The sequence below is a fragment of the Alligator sinensis genome, unplaced genomic scaffold, assembly GCF_000455745.1.
Source record: "Alligator sinensis unplaced genomic scaffold, ASM45574v1 scaffold954_1, whole genome shotgun sequence".
Classification (NCBI taxonomy): Eukaryota; Metazoa; Chordata; order Crocodylia; family Alligatoridae; genus Alligator; species Alligator sinensis.
Window position 1 is genome coordinate 647,821 of NW_005842228.1, and position 24,779 is coordinate 672,599.

Consider the following 24,779-nt stretch of genomic DNA (forward strand, 5'->3'; position numbering starts at 1 on the left):
GAGCTGGGCCCTGCCCGGTGGGGGCTCTGCGGCCCGGCTCCTGTCAACGGAGACCGAGGCCTGCGGGGCCCCTGGAGCCGGGCACTGAAGCGCCCAAAGATGCTGCCTGTCGCTCGAGCTGTCCCCATTGTGTCTTGTGGGCACCGCATCTCAGTGCCCTCCAGAAAGCTGGCTCCTCAAGCAGCCCCTGCTCTGCCAGGCCTTACACTTCAGTAGTAGACGCAGAGGTCACCACGTGGAGCCTCTGTTCCTGAGGCTCAGTAGCTCAGTGGTCGTGGGCACAGTCACTTGTCACCTTGTCTCCGTCTGCTGGGAAATTGCTCCCTGGGGCTCTTGTTTAATAGCCTTTGTGTGTTTAAAAACAGGCTTTGGGCAAGGTGGCCGCTGTTGCAAAGAACTCATATCACTTCTGGAGGAGGGAGCAAGAGTGGGGAAAAACACACATGTAGATACTTGCCTCTTTTTCTTTCTTCAGCCTTGGGACCCCAGACACTTGGTTTTCAAGACTGGTACTTATTCTGGAGGTATTTTTACAGCCACGGTCACCCATTAACAGGATCCCTCTAGACCTGCTGGGTCTGTTTGAATGCTGCCGTGTCTGTATGCAGGAGCATCCACTTGCTGCTCAGAAAGATCATGTATCAAGATTCCTGCAAAACAAACATTTACTGACTTCTGCTCGGCCTAGCATAGCCCAGACATTGATGCATTCAATCTCTTTTCCAGTCTTCTATTGTGTTTTATGCGCTTGGAGCAAAACCGCATCTCTGAATTAATTTTAATTGTCTAGTGAATAATTTTAAGGTCAGAAAGCACCGGTTTTGATCATCCACTCTGACCTGAATAACTCAGGTTATAGAATTTCACTACACCTTTCCTTCATCAAGCCCATAACTTCCAGTATGCCACTTTGCTTTTTGTATTCGTTACGTCTCTGTGGTTACTGTAGAATTTGAAACCTGAGCCTTTGATACCATACGTGGGAGGTAGGCCTCAAGGGCCCTGTGTGCTTTTCTAACTAAAAGTTCCCCTTCTCTGTGTATTGTGCCAGCTTCTGTCTCTTCAGTGTATAGATGTGTTGAGATACTCTTTACTCGCCCACTACTGTGATCTGTATACTTCATGTTCTGTTAGAGGTCAGAATGGACTCTAGCTGTACTTTTTTTCCCCATAGCATTCATTACAGTATTATCATCAACAAGAGCAACAGCATTTCCAATCATCTTTCCTTCAGCCTACAGTCTGTCTTCCTTGCCTTGAAGCTGTATTCTTAATGCCAGCTCAGCATAGGTGTCAGAAACCTATGGCAGGAGATTAAGGTAGTCACATACATTCCCATCCAGCTGAAAGGTATTGTGTTTTTTGCAGTCCTTCCAAGTAGTACTTGCATCAGTATCAGCTGATGCATTAGTCTGCCCGTCTACTACTTCTTACTATATATGGTGGAGTGGGTTATAATCAAATTCTATGTGCGCGCCATTGCATCAACTCTGACATTAGAAGTGTCACCACATATAAAACAGAATTGTAATTAATATTTCTCTACTTGAATTATGCCATATTCATATATAGGAAAATCTGGTCAAAGTTATTACATAGTGTATGTGCCATGATAGCAGTTTGACAGGGCAAGTAAAAATTAAGAAATCATTGAGAGTATGGCAAGATCGTTTGATAGCAGTCCTCTATGGTTACAAGAGTTGGGGTATGGCTCCTGATGCTATGTAACATAAGATCATAGATTGAAATGACCTTAGGTTGAAGGTTGCCCCTATTGTTTCACATCTTGATGTTGGAAAACCCTAATTATGAGGCCAGATTGCTTTTGATTGTGACTTTTATCCCATGTAAGGATCTTTAGTGTTGGTATGTAAACGTTTACAGCTTCATTTGTTTCCTGAAATGCACAACAGCAGTTTGCAAAAGCATTAACCTGTAATACTGCCTTAAATATTTTTAGAAGTGTCATTAGCCCCAGCAAAACCACTGCCATGTGTCTGTCTCCATTCCTGCCCATTTTACCTTTATTCTACTTTAAAAATTAGAAGCCTTTCTTTATTGATAACAGAATGCTTTCATCACAGACACAAGGATAACCTGAAAATTTGTTCTGTTCATTCCCTAGGCCAGCTCTGTTTCTGAGTTTCTGATAGGCAAACATTTTTTGTGATATCTTTTATTGAACCAGCCAGCTCTGTAAGTGGGAGACCTTTTAGACAAGCTCAGAGACCTGAGAAAAAGGCACCTGAGTTTCTGCAGACTTCATCAGTATTTGCTGATTTCTTGTAAACTGTTTTTGTTTAATATATTTTAAACAAACAGGCATGCACCATGTATGAACTTAAAAAACAAAGCATGGAAATACTGAAAAGGACTAAGGGCAAGATTTTCTTAAGTGTTCATCTTGAATTTCTTTTGTAGAAATCAGTGGAAAGTTCCCATATACTTCAATGAAAACACATTTAGGCTAATGTGGACTACACTTAAAAAAATCTATCTAGGGAATAAAAGTGAGCCTTCAAGGTTGCTACTTATGAAATTATGTAGGTCTTTACAAGCTCCATGACTTGTTCTGCTTGCCATAAAGTCTGCTTTCTTCAGTTGCAGTGTAACTTGTATCAGCTCTCTACTTGAGGTGACATCTCAGTTTAATTAATCATAATCTTTGTAACTAAAGTTACTGCATTGTCATGTTGGGAGTATAGTACTTAGTATAGTACACAGAGAAGTTAGCGTGCAGCCAGATCAGATGTGAATTTATAGCACACCAGCTCTACTATACATTAACTCTTCCTATGAGTGGTCATAGTGACTACTCAAGAAGCCTTTGGGAATGTAGCTTATTTGACTTTGAAAGAAAAGTACCTTGCATTTCATGTACACTACTCATTGACTCCAATTTTGCTCTTTTGGGTAGCCAATGTTCTAGCATGCTGTTCACTAATGTTCCTGTGTAGATGAGCCCCTAGGTATATTCTATTATCTATGATCTGGATGATCTTCATGGATTCTTTGCCCCAACACATTTTTCCTTAATATAAAACAAATATTTTCATCTCAATTTATTATTTACAAATATTTAATGGAAAAGTCAAGGTTTTCTCTCATTTTGTGAAACATTTAACTTCTACATCCAGTTTATGGTGCTTGTGACAGTGGTGGAATTACTATCTTCTGTTACTGTCATGTTACTGTCAGTGTTTTACAGCATGTTAAATATTTCTTTTGTTTACTTTTCTACAGGTTTCTTGGTTGCTAGGTGCTTTCAAAAACCAAAAACAGGTGACCAGAGGTTTTGGTAGTGCTGTGAGTATAATAGTACCATTTTTTAACCTCTTGAGAAGTTTCTTAAGAAAGGTACACAATAACTGACAAGATTGCTGTATTTCCTTGCCACAAATTAAGGATAAACTCTGAATACAATGACCATATGTTGTAAATACTGTGGTAGATTTCTGTTGATTGCTTTTTACACCTATATCCTTTGGCAGTTACACATTCAAAAGAGATTTCTTCTGACAAGTTCATGTTTTAAGCATCTCTTGACAAAAACAATTACAGAAACTGCATGGAAAACTTGCACCTAATTTGGATATAACTGACAATTATAGCTTAGAAATCAGCCCTTTGACATGAGAAATTCATAAATCAAAAGAAGGTTGAGAAGCTTCTCATTATGTTCATTTTTTATTTTGCAAACTTTCCTTTTAGCAACTGATTTATTTTAAAAGCCGCTGCTTTTAGAATATCCAGCTTATAGAGGTCTGCCTTTTTCAAGCCCCTCTTTAGTGCTGCACTATGTAACAATTTTTTTCCCAAACTTAGGTGAAGTGATCTCATTTGAATTTCTTACCTTCTTTGTGGGTGGTAGTATAAAATGCCTACAAACAGGTTCTCAATGCCTCATATAAAGTGGGTCTTAAAAACTGTTCAGACCAATGCATTAATCATTGCAAAGCCCCCTATTTTTATGCATACTCTGAATTTCATGATGAACTCTAGCTTTTAATTGTAATGCTATAGTGCTGTGCTCTCAGTTAGAAAACTTAGGGGTGGGGAAGGGAGAGAGAGCAAGTTTTTGGCTTATGTTATTGGAAGTCACTGGGTATTGCACCTCAAATTAAATACCAAATTGACATATCACATTGAAAGCCAGCTTTTGTATTCTTCTTGACTATTCCCTACTTATTCATTGCTGTGCCAGTTTTATTAATAGAGGGTGAAAGAAAATAGATAATTATAGCCGCTTAGCAAACAAATTAACCATGTCCTCTGGCACTTTATCTTGAAAGTATTCAAACAAATTTTGTATTTAACAGTCCTGTAAAGAACCAGTTCTACCTTCCTTTTTCTACATCTTCATTTTGTTATGTATAATTTAACCCCTTGACTCTATTTTATTCAAAAGAATTTCTGATAACACAAATGCTGAGTGTAAGCAATTGTAACCTTTTATGTTTTACAGTTTAGTATAATTAGGGTATTTTCAAGCAGTGGTGTTCCTAGGGCTGCCTTCAGTAAACTTAATAGTAAATACACCTAGAATTAAAATGGTGATGATTATAATTTTCAACAAGGTTTGCTTCCCTGGTTACCTGATGAGTCTAAACTGCACAGTCCACATTCTTTGCCTGAGGGATAATAACAGGAGCAAAAGGCTGAGTGAACTGATGAGGGGAAAATACCTTTGCTGCTAATAGGTCAGAGATTCTAAGAAAGAGAAGGTCTGTAAAGAAATGTTTCTGCAGGTTTTTAAAGTAAATATATTTGACTTCATAAAGTTAAAAATAAACATAGCTGGGAAATAAACATCAAAAGTTTGTCCAGCAGTGGATTAGCATGTGGGGAAGTTCTAGGGACAAGAGGTATAACTAGATAATGTTGAGTAAAGCTAGAGGGAAAAATAAATGGCAACAGTATTGTGGAGAGGAGGAGCAGGAAGCCTGCTGTGTGTTTCAGACAAATTGCAGCAGGCAGATTGTAGGGTAGTTCTTGTGGAATACCACAGAGTATGGGCAGATATGCATTTGAAGCACTCCAAATCCCACTCCAATACAGTATGCTTCACCATGGTGTAGATATACAGCCTCTTGCGAAAGCGTGCAGTGACGAGAGCAGGAATCCCTGCAGGCCTCCAGTTTCCAGAGCTTCCCAGGGACAGCCGAGCACAGGGGGAATAAAACAGTACCATGGGATGCTGACGACCAAGTAGTTCCCTCTTACATTCTACTGGAGAGTGCATATGTTTGAAGAAGTGCTTCTGCCATTTCTTGGAGTGCTTCAAATAGTACATCTGTCTGTGGCCTTGACAGACCCGCTGCTCACACTCCTCTAGCATGAAGCTATCATTTTTTAAAGCGACTTATGGTTGACTATCTTCTCTGTTGTAGCAAGTACTGTGTTTTTTTGGTAAGATGCATTGCAGTGTTCTCTAGGCTGAATATGCAGTTCATTCGTTGTACTACTGACGTTTTTGTCTAGGTACAGACAGTAACTTTAATCCCAGGAGATGGCATAGGACCAGAGATTTCTGCTGCTGTGATGAAGATATTTGATGCTGCTAAAGTAAGCAACTCCTTTGCCTTGTCATGTTTCTTATAACTTTAAGAGCATTAAAACCTGCTGATGTATGCTAAATAATCACTCTTCCTTCAGCTTTCAAAACTGTGTGAAAGATGTATTTGTAACTCCTGTTTAAATTAAGATAGTGGGAGTTCCATTTGAAATGTTGCACTTAATTCCCAGATTTCCAGGCTAGTTCTTTTTAGCAACAAAACCTTGAAGCTTCTGGTATAACACATACAAGAAATTGGGATTGCAATGTGAAATGAGGACCTACAACTCTGTCAGAAGAATATTTTGTATTTAATTTAATTTAATTGGATATTTTATTAAATAACCAGACTGTTTCATTGGAAATAATCGTAATGGTTGAATAAATATCTAATAACCAAGAGATGTGTACTGTCCAGTTTGATTTGTGGATACAAATAAACATATTAAAATAATGCTTTTTTTCCTCCAATATAAGTGAAATGTATTGAGGATTACATCAAACCTATTCACCTTTGTAACATGCCAAACTAACATTTCTGAACATATAATGAGAGCGTAGTCAAAATTTGGCACAAGTTGTAAGGGTGCGAGATCAAAACAAACCTTTTTTGGGGGGAGTAGGGAGAAGCTTTTGTTTTCCCACTGATAGTACAAAGAAGATAAGGGTTTTTTTACTTTCATTTAGGCCCGTGTTACATTTTACATATATTTCACAGTTAACTGGTTAATCACGCAATAAATATAGGAGAGGGAAGAGTGAAGCTTTGAAAGACCTAATCTTCATATGGATATATGCCCACATTAAATATCTTACAGGTAGCTCAACCACTGGGGGCAAAGTAAGAAAAATGAACAGGGCTGAAACTATAGTATTCCCTGCATGTTAATTTTGTTAGTCTGTGAAAGCTGAGTTGTGTGCTTCTCCTGAAGCTTCATCCTCATGAAATGAGCAGGTGGTGGTAGCCTTACGTTTAAGTAGGAGATTCCCTCGGTGAATGCATATCAGATTGCACTGATAGATGGAGCTGACTCTCAGATTTCCATGTATACACAGAATGCAGGCCTGTCTGTTCCTCTGTCAGGAGTTTTTGATGATTTATTCTAAATTAATCCATTTTTAACATGTCTTGTATTTCCTGGAAATATCACACGATGTAGACCTCCTTGATAGAAACAAACTTGAGCTGAAAGTAAATAATATGTACAAGGAGTGCAAATAATATAGATAAGTATTACAGTGAACATCTTGTAGTGTCTTCAGAATTTAAGGTTATATTGGGACATTACTTAAAACTGTTTCACATGTGTATACTGTACTTTTTTTTTTTTTTTATACATTTTTCACTTTTTGGGGCTGATATTTCCCATGCATAGTGTGCTTTGGAAGCAATCCCTTCTGCACTTCTGTGGAGCGAAAATTGGAAATAACATTCTTAGTACAGAAGTTTAATGTAGAACAAATATGTTTTAGGCTCCTATTCAATGGGAAGAGAGAAATGTTAATGTGTATACTGTTCTTTTTTTTTTTTTTTATACATTTTTCACTTTTTGGGGCTGATATTTCCCATGCATAGTGTGCTTTGGAAGCAATCCCTTCTGCACTTCTGTGGAGCGAAAATTGGAAATAACATTCTTAGTACAGAAGTTTAATGTAGAACAAATATGTTTTAGGCTCCTATTCAATGGGAAGAGAGAAATGTTACAGCAATCCAAGGACCAGGAGGAAAGTGGATGATTCCTCCAGATGCCAGAGAATCCATGGATAAAAACAAGATGGGTCTGAAAGGTACTTTGTTGGTTAATACTAAGATATTAATGTTGTTGCTTGTACTGTGCATGGGATGTAAAAATCCAATTACTCCATTTGTGGTATGATGGAATGGTGAACTCTAGGACACAGAAGAAGCTACAGTAGTCTCTTGAGACTTTTGAAGTAGTTCATGTAAATTTTTAGTGTGACTTCTCATTTGAGTATTTGAATATCACTAACCAGAGTTGGACACCCTGTAAACTTCCCTATGTAGGTTTATGGCTATACTAAATGATAAAACTAAATTTGTATTGCAAGGAATGAATATAGCAGGACAGGTTATAATTTTGGATGCTGAAATTAAGATAAATTCCATGTGCTGTCAGTCTTTAACATGGTACTTTTCATGGGTTCACTTAGGAGTGTTATTAATAAGACAATACCCTGACATTCAATACATTTTTGGACCCCACTCATGTAAAATCACAGATAATTTCCCATGCTATTTGTATAATACTAATTCTAACTGAGTAGCACCTTAAGCTTGTTAGGATAGCTTATAGAGTGCTTCTGGTCTTAGGTGCTACTCAGAGAGGTTCACAATTTTGGCTTTTAAACAACAGAGTAACCTCACTGGGTAATATCCTTAATCGTTCAAAGATTTCTGTTAGCTTTTCAGCGCGGTTGAGCACAGGAGCTTAATAAGGGAATTTGGATCTCCTATATGACAATGCCAAAAATAACTTTGGCTGTTTGGATATAATTGTGGATTAATTCTTTCTATCTTGCTCATTCCTATTGTCTCTCACAGGACCTTTAAAAACTCCAATAGCTGCTGGACACCCTTCAATGAATTTGTTGCTACGTAAAACCTTTGACCTATATGCAAATGTTCGTCCTTGTGTCTCAATTGAAGGGTACAAAACCCCTTATGCAGATGTAAATATAGTCACAATTCGAGAGAACACAGAAGGCGAATACAGCGGAATTGAACATGTGGTATGTTGTTGGGAAGTAGCTCTGTTTTTAGAAGGGTTTCTATGTTTATTCTTCTGTGAATCATAACCTGGTCTGTCAGAACTGGGTACTATTTTTAAAAATGACATGCGATACATAATTTCTTTTAACATGAACTGTCTGGTGTATAGCATTCTGCAGATATTAGCCTCTTGGAATTCTGTGATAGTGTCATAGTTGGTAAGGTCGGAAGGAACCTGAGCAGATCATCTAGGGACTCCCTGCCATGGCAGGAAAGAGTACTAGGGTCAAACGACTCTAGCAAGGTGTTCATCTAGCCTCCTTTTAAAGACCCCCAGGGTAGGAGACAGCACCACTTCTCTTGGAAGTTGGTTCCAGATCCTAGCCACCCTGACAGTGAAGTAGTGCTTCCTGATATTAAGGATTCCAAATCTGCACTCTTATCAACTTCTTTATAAATCACTTAAGTTTTGCTTGTGATTTGACTGTTATCTATTTTTCAGATTGTTGAAGGTGTTGTACAGAGTATCAAACTCATCACAGAAGAAGCAAGCAAACGTATTGCTGAATTTGCTTTTGAGTATGCCAGAAACAATCAGAGAAGCCATGTTACTGCTGTGCATAAAGCAAACATTATGTATGTTGGCCTAACGAAATAACAAAACTAAACATAACATTTAGAATATCAGAATAAAAATACTAAAACAAGAAGCTTGCACTTAGGAACTTTCATGCAGATTTTAGTATCTACAGTAAGATTCCAAACTTAGCCCAACACCAATGTAATTACATGAAATTCCTTTACCTGTCTTCTGCCTAGCCAAAAAGTTTTCATTAAACAAGTATTTATCTTTTATTTTCTTAAATGGATTGTGCAAACCAGAGATTAATTTTAATGTGTTCAAACTAAAAAAAATTGCATAATATAACTTTATCCAAAAAGTGACCTTATTTAAATCCAAGCAGTTAGATGAGGGAATATTCTCCAAAGGAAGGTGTTTGAAACCCTGATATTTGAGACATTTAAAACGGAAAGCCTGTAAAACTCAGTCCAGGGAATAATTCTGCACTACTTGGTGGTTTTTTCCATTTCCAGTTTCTGGTTTACTTTGTCATCCTTCTGTATTTGTTCTTGACCAGGTGGTATTAAATCTTGAGTTGCCATTTGAAGGTCACACTTGAGAATTTTGGCAATCTTTTTCTTATTGTGTTGTTATTTTCTGAGAAGTAAAGTAAATTTACTGATTTTTTTTTTTTTTTCCTAAACTGTCAGATCAGGATGAAGAGGCACTGTTCTTTATTTTTTGTGTAAAATAATAATGTAACAAGATTAGAAATGTTAATAGTAATTTTTAGCCCAGCCATTAAGTTGTGCATTTAGAGTAATTTTTAGACCAGCCATTAAGTTGTGCATTTAGGACCAGATTCCTATTTCAACAGGTGCCCATATAGTTATCTTTATGTAACTGTTTTTAAAAAATGGACTAGGCCATCCATACTTTTTAACGGTCTTCTACTTGTCTAATTGCAGGAGAATGTCTGATGGACTTTTTCTGAGAAAATGCAGGGAGGCTGCAGAAAACTGTAAAGATATTAAATTTAATGAAATGTACCTGGATACTGTGTGTCTTAATGTGAGTATTTATCCATTGTAATCTGATATTTATTATCTAGTTACAGTACATGATCTTAACAAAATCATATTTCCTCCTAGATGGTACAGGATCCATCACACTTTGATGTGCTTGTTATGCCAAATCTGTATGGTGACATCCTTAGGTAAGTGAGCTGGATTTTATCATATTACAATACCATTACTTCTCAGATTACTTTTCTGACTAACTGTTAGGTAGATGAATGTCTGTCTTCACCACCTGGAGGGTTAAAATATATCAAGTATCTGAAAGTAGCATGATAGAAAAAAACCTGGATTTAGGAAGAAACTGTAATTAGGGTGTAAGGAAGCAGTAAGATGAGGCTGTTTCATGGCACCCAAAGGGACTGTGTATGTCCATACAGTCTGAATATTGTAAATAATACGTATAAACAGGGTGGTGTGCAAAACAAATAGCTGTACAAAGACTTGCTGAGATACCTTTGGATGTCTTTTTTCGTTGGGTACAGCTTCATGTTTGAAAAACAAGGGCACTTCGGGCACTCCTCCATCAACAGATTAATTTGACATGCAAAGTCAATGGTGAGACCAGTTTGCTATAAGTACTTCAACAAAGAATAATTTCAGTCAAAATCAGTGTCCGTGATCTGGAATCCTTAATGTGTGTTTATGTATATAATTTGTCTTGCTTCTCTTTTATTATCCAAAAATTACAATCATTGTGGGAGTCACTGTGACAGTAATTTTTTTTCCTACTTTTCTGTATGTGAAATTGGTACAAATGAATAATTTTATGAGTCACCCCAAAACCATGAAGTAGGGAAAACTCTCATGAGTCACAGACTTCACAGTTTCTCAGTGTGTGTGCTTCCATTGCAAAAACTTTGGAAAATAGATGGGCTTATTACAAAATACACTACTGTCATATACAAAATGCAGCATGAAGAGTTAAAACTCTGTTGCAATCATTAAACATGTTAAATAGAGTGAATGTGTCTTTTTATATATAAGTAATATTTTGGAAGTAACAAAATAGAACTCAAACTAATTTTATTTCCTTTAATAACTATCTGTATTCCATATAGTTATTATTGAAAGTGGTGCCTGATAGCTGTTCTGCCTTTTAGCTGACATCCTATTAGTACTTACCTTCTTACAATTCCTTATGAAACTCTGAATTTTTACTTGGGTTGGAGGAAGATTATCTTCATAAAGATAAGTTATCCTGTCACCCTAAACACAGTTTTTTTGCCCCTATGAATTTTTAAAGTCCCTTAGCTAGCATCTAAGATGTTCTACATTCTGAAAAGGTACAGGGAGAATTCCCTCACCCTAAGTGCTATTTTTTCTGTTTAAAATCTTTATTTTAAACTTAAAAAATACTGTATAGGCTATTCCCATCTTACCTCCTACCTTGCAGTTATTGGTTGGCTAGTTTGTTATAGGCATTAGAGTATAAGTGGGTTTTGAATGCCAACATTTTAAGGGGCTCATCTAATGATATGTTATATTGGAAGTGGGAAACATGATGACAATTAGTGAATTTCTCCTCATTTATATTGATCTTGGAGGAAACCTTGCTGAGGGTCAGACTTTTGTGTAGCTTTCATTTTAATTTTCATTTGAACTTATAGGCATTTTAAGAATGAAAGAAATAAAAACAGTTTTGCATCACTTTAATAAGTGTTCCTGTCAAGTTTTGTTACAAAAAAGTGAAAAAGCTCAAGAATTGAGCTTTATTCTGTGAGTAAAGTTCTGGTCTCTTTATGGGTATCTCATATTTATCATAGATTTCTGAGATTTCCAGAGAGAAAATGGTGGATTACAATTTTAAAGACTTCCAAATAATTGCATAACAGATCTCAAAACCAGAGAACTATAAGAGTATCAAGGGCTTAGGATACCATATTTATTGTCCTTACCTGTTCAAAATTTCTTCTATTTTATGAAAGCATGTAGCATTTTGTACCTCGCATTCAACGCTGCTGTTGTCATCCTTTTATTTGCTCTGTCATTTTTCGTAAGCTCTATCCTGAAATTTGAAGTTTCCCTGTCATTTTCCTCATTAAATTGTCGTTGCTGCTCTAGTAGCTCTACTCATCTTCAAGTGTGCAGCCATAGTGTAAATAATGTATGCCCTTTTCCCCACAGTGTTAACAGTTTGCTGTGTGGCAGGTGATTTTAAACCTTCTTTGTTATCGCTAACATAAAACAAGTGATTATAGTATTCTCTGTATGCTTTGTCGACAACAGGTTGTACCTTTAGTTTATACAAAATAATTTTTCTTCCAGTGACTTATGTGCCGGATTGATTGGAGGTCTTGGAGTAACACCAAGTGGGAACATTGGTGCAAACGGAGTTGCAATCTTTGAGTCGGTAAGATCTTTCCTGTGGGATAAAATTTTGTAACTAACTTTGCTCTGTCTCAGAAACTTAAATCTATGTTACGTTATATCTGGTAGCTGTTATCCAAACATGTTCCTAACAAAGCTTTATTGCAATATTCTGTGGTATGCTTAAAATTATGACATGTAAAGTAATCTAAGTAAATAATCAAAGAAATTGTATTCATCGTAATGTAAGGATTTCAAATGTGTGTATTTTTACTGGCATCTTAAATTTTCATTTTGGAACCGATCTTAATTCTTGTTGGCCATAATTCTTGTTGAGCCTGCAGCGGGTCTCCGGGTGGGGTCTTCCCGGCCCAGCAGGGCTGCCCGAGGCGCCTGGGGGCAAGGGGAACCAGGGAAGTGTGTGTGTGTGTGTGGGGGGGGGGGGGGGGTGACAGATGGAGGCTCTTTATGATATAGGTGTCCTCTGAAACTTGAGAAGACTTTGAAAGTGGAGTTAGGCATCCCATAACCACTGACTTATATTTGGAGTTTGGCACCAGATTAGCTCCCTTTTCTTTATGCCTTTGAAAACTTCCCTGTGCTCTTAAAATACTGTGACTTAGTTGACTGATTTATTGAAATACTTTATTGAAAAGAACTAAATTCAAATGATGTCTAAACTATTCAAAATCAGATTAATTTTTCAATTGTTAAAATACTTCAGATGACAAAACAAATAATAAATGTTGCTGATGTTTGTTATGATGAAGATAATTTCATTTTGATTTTTAGGTTCATGGAACTGCACCAGATATTGCAGGAAAAGACTTGGCAAATCCAACTGCCCTTCTTCTGAGTGCTGTAATGATGCTGCGTCATATGGGACTGCAGGAATATGCCGCTAAAATTGAGGCTGCATGTTTTGATACGATTAAAGATGGAAAGGTATTGCAAGGATTTGCAGAAAAATGTAATGACTTAAAATTACTCTTCCTATATCCTCAATAATTAATACAGACTACCAAAGCCAAATAGCAAAGTCTGGGAAGCACTTTAGAGCATTTAGGGCTGCATACAGACATAGTGGGAGGTTAGATTGCATTCAAAATGGCCACGTGATCTAACTTAGTTTGGCCAAGTACAGACCTTACACTTGGATCCCTAGTTAGGTCCATCTAAGTGCAAACTATACAGACTTCACCTAAGCTAACCCTACCTCTGAGGTAGTCTAACTTAGACTGGGTTGGCCATTTCTAGACTCATCTAACTGTCCCAAACTTCTGCACAGTGCAGGTTCAGGGCTAGAAACACCAACTGCTGGCACCAGTCCCAGGGCTTTGCTTTTCCTACCCCCTCCTTGGCACAGGGATATTTTTAGTGCACACAACCCCTGCCCAGACCAGCTAGCCCCCTGCTCCACACCCCCCAGCCCACCAAATCCTGCCAGCTGCTATTGATGCCAGTTTTATCAGTGTTTGCCAATGCTAGGAGCTGAGGAAGTAAGTCGGGTTGGGGGGTAGGTTTACTCGGCGGGGGGGGGGTGTTACTGCGGGGGTGTTGTTTGTGGGTGGGTCAGGGGGTCTAAAAATTGCCCATGGTCCCAGAGGGTGGGGGAGAGAGCCCCCCAAACCCTCTTCTGCAGACCCTGTGAACTCCACTGCCCCCCCCAAATGCTCTGCTTTGGGGAAACTATTGTTTCCCTGTTCCTCCCAACTCCTGACAGGCTGAAGCAGCTGGGGGACACCTAAAGCAGTGAAGATGCTATAACCAGAAGCCAAAGCATGTCTCTGGAGGACCCAGCCTTCAGTTACTCTGGTGCACACTCCTGGAGCATGCTTCATCCCATGTTGTTGGGTTTGGGTTTTTTGGATACCAGTTCTGGTATCAAATTTTGGTGCCACGGTGCAAATTTGCGGGGGATGAATGGTTGCACTTGCAGTACATGCAGTTTGTGCCACCTCAGACAGTTTTGAGGCACTGCAAACTGCACCTGTGCACTTGTCTGGACATGCCCATAGGGGCCAAGGTTTTAGGTAACCTCAGATAATGAATGTATGATATACAAAGCACAGATCTTTCTGCCGCTGAATCTCATACCTGTGAATATGGATCAGAAACCTACAGCCCACAGAGCAATTTTATCTTAGCTACAGACCTATGTAAGAGAACAGTTGTATTCCTTACACAAATTACTGTCCAGAATGCCTTTGCCCATCCAATATGGTAAGACTATGCTGTTTCCATGCTGTGCCATCACAAGTGAGACAGGGCTGAACATTTAAGCAGATATGAGCAACACTTGTTGAACAGCTTTTTCCATTATTTAACTTTTAAAATCTTTCCTTTTCAAACTAAACCATCTTGTTCCGCAACAAAAATCAAATGTGCCCAGTTTCAACATCCATCTTCATGCTGTTGCTGTGTAGTTATTTAAAAAAAAATCCTTACTGAATTAAACTTTGTTAGCATTATTCACCTTCATACTCAGCTTGAACATGTGATATTTTGTCGGCAAAGATTGCAACAGCAAGATATAACTTTTTATTGGGGCTTTTAAAAGTTGGAGCTGTTTTAGTAGCCTGTTAGGAGATCAGAGGGCTTGAAACAGTTTTGGCCATGTACACCTAAGCAAGAATCTGGAATACACTACACAGAATCCAGGCTTTGTTCAAAGGCTGTAATAGGTTAATTTTTTTTTCCTAATAACTGTTTTTCTCTCCTTAGGTACTGACCAAAGATTTGGGAGGTAATGCTAAATGTTCAGAATTCACAGAGGAGATTTGCCGCCGAGTACGAGACATGGGCTAAAATTGTAATTGCTCCTGATGGACACATCACAAAAATTTTATATTTAAATCTGCTGTTCACATGCATTTGGTTTGCCTCTCTCCTGAAAGCAGACTTTTTAGATGGGGAGGCCTCTTCATTAATAAATTTACCCCAAATGGTTACAAATTATTCTTATGCCTGCTTTCAGTGGATTTTTTTCAAACTGCTTTGTTTTATTTATTACTTGTTTCTAACTGGTGAATTTTTTTTGTATAAATGGATTTCTTTAGTGTGTCATTTGTAACTGTTACCATTTTATGTTTCAACTAAATTGTTTTTACTTTCCAGAAAAGCTTGTTGTAAATATCAAGATAACTGAATTACTGGATTATAAAAGCACCTTTAAAAATATAAAACCTATTTTATTTTTTCCTATTAGAGTTAAACAATGGCTTTTCAGCCTTAAAATAGCACAAGATGACTCTATTTGCAAAAAATAGGTAGGAAATAAACCACTAAAAATGTTCCATTATAAATCTTGAGGAGGAAACATTTTTAGGTGCTACATTGCAGTCCAAAAATACAAGTTGTTCTCCAAATGCATGAATAAATATTAAAGCTTTAGAAATGTTTAACTTAAAATATAATATTTTTGTGAAAAAAATCAAGGCATAACCTAGATGGGGATGAAGAATAATGATGTTAGTAAGACAAAAGTATCTTTCATACATGTATGTATCCAAACATTCTTGTAAGTTTGTCTTTATTAGTTTACAACAGCGTATTCCTAATGAAATGTAGGTGATACAAAATCACAAAATCTTTTACTTTTGCTATGTACTGTGAGGGGGAAAGTATTAAGTTTCTGCAGATTTATACAAAATATTTAAACTCCATGACTGTAGCAGAAACATTTTGTATTCTACTTTGTTTTTATGTATTGTCTGTTTAGTGTATTCACATGTACTAGCTTAATCATCTTTGTTTCAAAATTCTGAATGTAACAGACTACATAATATGCGATTGCTACAGAGCCTGACACTAGCAGATGACCCCTAGTTTTGGCTATGTTGCTTAGATTCCAGAAATCAATATATTCTCATGCCCTATCCAGGGGTATCTGAGGTTTCCATGAATTTGCATACTAGAGCTACCAGGAAGCACAAAGTTAAGTCTCCTTCTAACTTCAACCATGTTCCTAACACAAATATATATGATACTTGAAGATCTTTGAATAGCTCTATCAGTACAATATTCAAGGAAACATACATTTTACAGATGAAAACCCTAGAATTTTATCCAAAGCCTGTTAGCAGTGACAGAACTGTCCGTAATCAGTCTTAATCTGTTTATAGGTCCCATCCTATTGTCTGCTCTTATTTTTACACAGTCTCAAACTTTGGAAACCAAAATCAACCCATGCAAAGTCATTTAGTATCACTTGCAAAATAAGCATCCCAGCTGCTCATAATTTTGTCATTCTGTAACAGTGATGGGGATTTTTTTTTTTTTGGGTGCAGTTTCTGGTGACACAGTCACGTCCTTCTCCCGGATGTAGAGACATGGTGGAAGTCTGGAACAGAGCATTAGCTTGATTTTTGAATGTGCATATTTTGTTTGCTGCTGTCTCCTTGTTTCATTTGACAATATGAGCTAAGCAACTTCTGCATTATTACAACGCACAAAATAGAAAAAATAAAGACTTCCCAAGGTCAGAACTTTTGTTGGGTTTTTATAAGCCTGGGCTGTTGATTTGTGTAATGGTTTGAATAGATGACTGATACTTGTACCACGACTTGCACATACAGGATGCAGTCTGTGAATGTTGAACGCATGTTGCTGCAAAATACTTACTTGTAATGTATAAGGGGCAAACGTGCTTGCTTCATTTGTTCCCATCTTCAACTAACAACCAGATATCAAAATCAGACTCTTCAGCCACCTTTTTGCTTACAAACTGCAACCATCACATAACATAATGCTACATTTATGTGGAAATTAGAGCAAGTCTTGCACCTCAGGTTTGTAACATAAGACTTGTCACAAGCATTGCATGATTTGTAGCATTTCTTTTGGTACAAACATGCCCTTCCTTAAAAACAGGACAAAACCACTGAACTGTTAATTCTTTAGGGTTTAATGTATATTGAACTAAAGTCATGTAGCAGTTTCACAAAAGAGTACCATGTGACCAGCCATGTTTACCAAACGACTTTTGAACTATAATCAATTAACCTGTTGCAGAATCTTAAAAAATACTAATTTACTCTTCCTTATGCTTCTATCCAGCTGACATAAATGAACTGTATCCAGATAATAAGCAGTTATTTTCATATTCTGTAACAAATTAGCATGTAATTAAGTTTACTCATTTAAGACCAAATTAAAATGGTATGAAGGATAGTGGATTGTGACTAACTATGAAGAAAGAAGGAATTACCAGTAACAAGCAGAATTCTAAAAAATCTATAAGCTTGCTGTCTTGGAAAGGCAGTTATACAAGGTGCAAAACTAAATGTCATGTAGGTCTTTTCCAAAAGTGAATTTTCCTTAAAGGTAAGATGATGTTATCCTTTGTAAAATGCACTTATTTCTTCTTTGTACTTTTCAAGCACAGCATCTCGTTTTAATTTCATTGTAGGACCTTTAAAAAGAAAATTTGGTTACATGAGAACTAAATTATAGTAGTCTGTCTATCTGAAGGGTCCATAAGCTGTAGTATGGAGAGAAGGCACAGTCTACTAGGAGGGCATCCAGTTTTACAACAGCGTTCCCATAAAAGCTGTAGAGGGACTAGAGGAAACAGAAGAGTTCAATTTGACACATTCCATCAAAGTCACATTCCACAGGCAACTGGAATTAAGTAGCTCCCTCGCAGATTAATAATATTCTTTTAAAGATTAGAGCTCTCTTCCTGAATGTCACTTTTAGAAACCCCTTGTCTGGTCCAGTTTACTCAAAAGGGCCTCTTAAAATCATTTCAGGTTGGCTGGAGTTTTGTTTACCTTCAGTCTCATCTGATTTTTTCAGTAAGTATTTTCCTACAGATTTGCTTGATTAGGTTTAAAGTTTGCTAAAGACAAAGTCATTGAAAGGTATAAGGAATGTTTCATAGAACCTCTATAGTCAGGGTAAGAATGGGAGTTAAAAAAATATTGCTTCCTTTCTTCATGAGACTTGGATACTTATTCTTCTACCCATTCCCCTAATTCAGTTTCTTAACCATAATGGGACAGATTTCTCTCTCATAAAAGTTCTGGTTTAAGATTAGGTCGACAATTTAAAATCTACCTTTACCATATTTTGCATAAATGCAAAGGTTGCAAGGCATTTTGCAGACCGTAAAATCCAGATAGGAAAGGCCTCGATCATCTAAAGCAAAACCGATGATTGATAATCTATGACCAAACCAAAAGTTAAATTGGAAATTAAAAACTATTAACCTAATGTACTCTGACTGTTAACCTAAAGGTTTCTGTTGCTAGAAATACAAACACACTTAAATGTCCTATGCACGCTAAATATTTTTAATTCTAGGGGAGTTTTTTTTGTAAAAAGCTATGCTAAGAGTGGCTTTGCTTTGTTCTCTGGTAGAGACTGGGCCTACAGTTTTGAGCTTGCTGCTGTGTCTAAACCAATGGATTTGCACATGGTGTTAGGTCCAGAAGTCTAGCATTTAGTTCCTGTAGACTTCCTCTCTAGAGGCATTGTTACAGAAAGGAAAACAAGAGCTTAGAAGGAGAGCTTTAATTTTTTACTTGCGATAGAATGAGATGGATTAGATTAGGAAGAGGTAGCCATAGAGATGGAAGTATTTCCCTACCAGCATTTTTGTAATGTGGCAGTCTCTACTAGCAAGACCTCATAATCTGTTGGTCCACAGGGCTCAGGGCCCTTTCATAAATCTACCCCTAAAAACCTGGAAAAAAGGTATCTATTTGAGAAATGCTTCCTCCATTTCACTTTAGGAAGCCCATTGTCATAGCCCTTTCTGACCAGAGGGAGCAGACAGTTTACTTGTGGTCGACCTGTAACAGTAAAACAGAATTTCAAGGATACCATGTCATTATTTCAGATCTAATTTCTTCTGCACAGAAGAACAGGCAATCTTATTATTCTGAATTAATGTTGTAGATAAATGACCCAAGGCCTCAACTCTCTATCCACCAACATAATTGACTTGATTGAAAAATATTTCCAAGAACAAATAACTGTCCAGTGACTTTAGCATTTTTTAGAAGTTTACCCTTGATTCTATCTCAGATTTTGTTCAAAACATAATTATTACATGGGGAAAACCATTGGGACTGTGTAAATAATCATTTTTTTGGTCTAGTGGCCAAATTGAAAATGTATATTTGGGGTCAATCCAAAAAAAATATTTGGGAGCAAATATATTTATCTAGAGTCAAACTAATCATAATGTTTGGTTATGGGGCTTTTGTAAAATTAAAAAAAAGTCTGAAAACCCATGGACAAGGTATGTAAAGCATCTTAGATGCTGTTAAAAAACTTAGGGGTGACATAACACTTATATGCCCTACTGCCCAGCAATTAGAGCATTTGACTTGAGATATGAGCAACCCAGATTCAAGTTTGCTGCGGCTTACTCAAAGCAGGGATTTAAACTTGGTTCTGACACCTGCCAGAAGATTGCATTACTACTGCATAACAATATTCTGAGGCAAATTTCTCCCAAACTTCTGTTGAAGCTGCTATACTTTGTATAAATAGTGAAATATTCATTGGATCACAGAGGGTCATTTTCTGATTGACAGGTAAGTACACTGCTGAATGTAGCATAAAAAAAATACTTCACTTTGGACATATCAAAATAAACCATTTTGACATTTCTGAAATCATTTTTGTTTTGGTTGAAACCATTTGCCAATTTCTATGCAAACTTGTAAATAATTTCAGCTTCTCCAAAACTGTATTTTTAAGTCATCAGTATAAATAATTATTCACTTACGGAATACAACAGACCTCTCTGTGCATATCAACTTCATATCTTTGACATATTCCCTTTCTCTCTTAGTTGAGAGAAACCTTCCTCTGTGTATTTGATGACAGTGTTTTTACTGTGCATCAAATATTTATGGGAGTGTGTAAAAACTTTTTTAGTCTGCATAAATTAAAATTAAACTTGCTGAAGTAGGAAAGTACAATATCTTAACCAGCAGATCTTGAATTATTACTCAAATATTTTCCTTCTCCACAAAAGAGAGCCACTGATTTTTTTCCTCTGTGAAATGGCCTGGATGTCCTGGGTAATGTTAATGTTATGCTGCAAAGCTTATAACTGGCCATTTTTCTGATTAGGAAGACAAGAAAAAAAAAAGGAAGCTTGTGTGGAGTGAATTTGGCAAATGCTTAGCCGAATGAAAATCTGTATTTTCTCCTTTAAAGGGGAAAATCCATGTTTTTCCACAGGAAACAGAAAACATAGATCCCTGGTAATACGCAAAGTAGGGGTAGCACCTTAGAGACTAAATCTGGCTCAGAGGCATAAGTTTTTATAGGCAACAGCCTACTTCATTAGATGCTATGAATGGACTGAAGAAGTAGGCTGTCATTTAGCAAAGCATATGCGCCTCTGCAAGTTAGTCTCTAAGGGCATTTGTACACACCACGGGGGTTCACTTCGGTTTAATTCTCCCGAAATTGAAGTGGTGGGTCTTTAAAAACACTGCTTCCATTTAGGGCAAAGTAAGTTCCTGTGGTATGTGCTCAAGGGTCAGGCCTGATCCTTACCTGCCTCTCTGGCAGTGGGGAGGGGAGGGTGAGCTGTCAGTGGGCCGAGCAGTCCCTGAGCGGGAGGGGGGGGTTGCAAGCACTCAGCCCGAGTGCTCCCAGAGGGCACCACAGCTGCAGAGGGAAGCACTGGGCCCCCACAGCTCAGGCAGGCAGGCTCCAGGGAGAGGAAAAAAATAAAAGATCAGGCTCACTGCTATTTTTTTCCCTTTAGTGGAGCCTGCATACACAGTGCCTGAGATGCATGTGGTCCTCCAGTGCTTTCCTTTGCGGCAGACTAAACCACCTCAGAGATGTTTTATTTTGCTATGTCCCAAGGTCTTTTAATGCATATTATGCCACCAACACATGCAAACAGCTGCACCATTAAAGTGGTGCAACAGGGAATTAAGCCGCTTTAAAGGCCAATTTTGTGGCATGTACAAATGGTCTATGGTGCTACTATCCTTTGCTTTTCTCCTGAATTCAGACTAACACAGCTAACTGCCTCTCTCCCCTCTGTAATGGTGATCATAATATAATCAGATTCAACACTGTAGCAGAAGGAAGTAAGCCAAAACAAACCACCATACCAATATAAACTTTAGAAAGGGAAATTCTACAATAATAAGGAAGTTAAAAAGAAGATAAAAAGAGCAGTCAAGAAGCTAAAATGCTTAAAAGCAACCTGGGAGCTGTTTAAAAATACCAAATTAGAGACTCAGGAAATGTGTATACTGCAAATCAAAAAAGGGTATTGGGCAGTCCAGAAACCCACAATGGTTTAATAGCACAGTTAAGGAGTCTGATGAAGACAAAAGGCATCATTCAAAAAACAGAATGTGTCCAAATGTGCAAAACAGGAAAATGCACAAATTCTGGCAAGTCAAATGTAAAAGTATAATAAGGCAAGCCAATAAAGAATTTGAGGAATATCTTGCAAATTACATTAAAGTTAAAACTTCTGAGTGAGTGGAAACATTAGATGATGAGGGTGTAAATGACGTGTTTTGGGATTATAAAGCCATAGCAGAGAAGCTAAATGAATTCTTGGTATCAGTTTCTACTGCAGAGGATACTGGGGAGATTTCTACACTGTATCTAATTCCTCTTAGCAGGTAAATCTGAAGAGTTAAATCAAACTGAAGTGAAAATAAAGGAGGTTTTAGAATAGACTGATAAACAGTAGCACATCACATTAGTACACAAATGTCTTACCAAGTTCTCCACCAGAAATTGAAAAATCTCTTTGCAGAATTACCCATTTCTGAATGCACTGAACCTTGGCTGTGGCATTTATGTTGACTTTGGTGATTCCATCTTGAATAGCCTGGTGAACAGCTTTATCTTTCGTAGCCACGATCTCTGACACTTTAGTTGCATTGCTGCCAATCTTCTGGCAGAACTCTCTGGCTTCCTCAGTCAGATAATCAGTAGGTTCAGATGTTTCTGGGTCTAAAGTACTCTGCAATATCAAATGAAAGTTTTAGTATTAAGTAGTTGCTCCCACAAGCAAGGTGTTAGTCCCGACATGCCCACTCAGATCAACAGCGACAAGACAGTTCAGAGCATCAAATTCTAACGCAGTCTCAGTCCACACTGCAGCCTTAGGTGTTAGTAAACAGAAACGTGTAAACACATAGTGTATTATGCCCACATACTGTGAACATGCTGATGTATGTGTACATGACACTATCATATCTGAAACATGACATAATTTAATTGCTATATGAAGAAATATAAAATGTTATTTATAAAGCATGATAATTGAAAGTTAAACAATATTTGTTTGATCTCTTGTAATAGAGGAACTGCTTAAAACTGAAAGACATATTTGTCCTGGATTTTTTATTTTACTTCTAGATGGTAAGGAATTGATCACTGACACATTAAAATAAGTCTAAAAAGTGACAGTGTAACAACTTAGACAAACAATTTTATATAAAAGTATATTGACCCTTTGTTTTTCATTCTCTTGCTAAGATATCTTATTTGTACTCAAATGTGAATCTCAATTGGCCTTGATCCTGCAGAAACACTAGTCATAGCTTTGTTCCAAATTAATTCTTTTGACTTCTTTGCAGAAAGAACAAATAGATGGAGAATTAGGTTCTGTCAGAAAATAAGTATCTTCTTAAGCACAAATCAGAATTAGCAAACCTGCCAAAGAAAGCTTTTTGTGTGTATGGCTATGAGACAGCATTGTTTTGCGTCTACGGTGACTTTTAAGAGCTCTGTCTGTCTACAGCAATATCAGCCATTGTTCTTTCACTCTGCTCTCTCTTGAAGATTTAAGGCCTGCTTTTTCACATTTTTCTTCTTAAAAGATTATTTTAGATCAATAAAAGTCTTGGTTTTATAGAAGAATTATTTATCCTGCTTGCTTTTATTTGTGAAAAATCCTGCAGCAGCCCTGCAAGTGAGTAAACCTAACAGAATTTATATTATAACTTATTTTCCCCAATACAGAACAACCATCTCTGTTCTCCCCCTCACCCGCTCCTTCCAAAAGTTTCAAATAGCCAGGCATCTAGTTTTATTATATGAACATAAGAAAGTTTTTGAAAGAGTGGGATTCAGAGAGATGAGTGGGGCTTGATTTTGCTGAAATCAACAGTAAAACTGATGTACCTTTAGAGTCAACAATATTGATAAGAACTTCTTTTGGTCTCCAATCAACATGGTGTTGCTAACAATAGGCAGTGCCTTTTTGACTGCATCTTCAATTGGGATTGGAGGCACATTTTCACCTCCAGCTGTAATAATCAAATCTAGATATAAAAAAAGATGCTTATTAGTTTAATTGAAATCACCTTCTTAAAGGTTTCTAAGAGACAGGAAAAACAATTACCATATCCTGGATATGAGAAGATATACCAGGAATCTCAGACATTTTTAAGGAGATCACAACCTTTTTCAATGTAAAAGTGAACCTTTCTTAAAATTACAGTATGTTCCTCTGCAATATCCCTACATATATCCCTCTCTATATATGCACAAATTCTACCGTGCCTTCAGTGCAGCTCCATTATATCAGACTTCAGACAATTCAGTTTCAATTAACCAAGAGTTTAGGTTACGTTTCTTGAGGTGTTGCTGCTCTCTTGAGACTTTTTAAGAGCAGATCCCTTCAAAGCCTGCTGTATTTGATCTGTGCTGTTGCACTGCTAAACCACTGAAAAAGCCTTTTCATACTTGGTGCCCTAGTAAAAATCAATTCCTTAAACCACCAAAAGAGGTCAGGCCAGCACAAAATAAATATGGCTCATGGAAAGACTAAAAAAGCAGCAAATGGGAAAAGGAAAGTCAGGGTACAGCCGGGAGAAAAAGATAGGATATCCAGAGGCGTCCAGAAGTGTAGTTCCTGCCCATACCTCCATCAATAAACTGTGCATAAAAATAAACTTAAATACTGAACAAGTATAAAAATCTTGTGCTGCTTCTCTAGATAGAGACAGGCATTTATTTGAATGTCTGTCTATTAAAGTAAATCATATTACATATTTAGTTAAATCATTCAAGTCCCTAAGCAGACTGTGGGTGTTTGTCTACATTAAACCAATATCTTCTTCCTGAACCTAAAATAAATTGTGTTTATATATATAATAATCACCTGAACAAATAACATATTCAGTACAGAGAACAGGAGTATATTACTCCAGACCTTTGCATAAGATGGTAACTAAAAGTGATATGTAGGGCTGTGCAAAGCAGGCCCTATTCAATTCGGATTTAGATATGGCCTGAATCGGGAACAGTGATTTGATTAGTTGATTCAGATCACCGTCCCTGATTCAATTTGGCCGAATCCAAATCTGAAGACATAGACGCAGCTTTAAATGTTTTTTCTACATGCCTCGAGGTACCAGTGTGGCTTGTGAATGCTGTGATGCTGGGGTGGATGGAGAGTCCCACGCGGGGCGGGGTGGGGGGCACACGACACCCTGCGTGCTCAGTGGCAAACCCGAAAGTACTTCTGGTCCACTTCTGGGTCTGCCAGGGAGTGTGCCCACCTAACTTGGCGATCAGCCATGGGAGGACCCT

General features: G+C 37.5%; 2 protein-coding genes across 7 annotated transcripts in view; one reads left to right on the plus strand and one right to left on the minus strand.

Moving 5' to 3' along the window:
- The first annotated feature begins 1,687 nt into the window (after positions 1-1,687).
- On the plus strand, positions 1,688-16,717 carry IDH3A (isocitrate dehydrogenase 3 (NAD(+)) alpha). The gene is made up of 11 exons (XM_014521584.2): positions 1,688-1,705; positions 3,244-3,306; positions 5,482-5,565; positions 7,228-7,342; positions 8,118-8,305; positions 8,788-8,921; positions 9,816-9,918; positions 9,999-10,063; positions 12,192-12,276; positions 13,026-13,178; positions 14,958-16,717. The coding sequence occupies exons 1-11, from the start codon at positions 1,688-1,690 to the stop codon at positions 15,039-15,041; spliced, it is 1,092 nt and encodes a 363-aa protein (XP_014377070.2). The 3' UTR covers positions 15,042-16,717.
- The window catches only part of ACSBG1 (acyl-CoA synthetase bubblegum family member 1), a 115,249-nt gene continuing 106,971 nt past the window's right edge, over positions 16,502-24,779 (minus strand). For all 6 annotated transcript variants that reach the window (XM_025208388.1, XM_025208391.1, XM_025208389.1 and 3 more), the window contains 3 exons: positions 23,367-23,506; positions 21,954-22,200; positions 16,502-17,646 (listed from right to left, as the gene is read on the minus strand). In XM_025208388.1, coding sequence (XP_025064173.1) covers positions 17,570-17,646; positions 21,954-22,200; positions 23,367-23,506 — 464 coding nt within the window. In that variant the 3' untranslated portion in view covers positions 16,502-17,569. The remainder of the gene's footprint in view (positions 17,647-21,953; positions 22,201-23,366; positions 23,507-24,779) is intronic.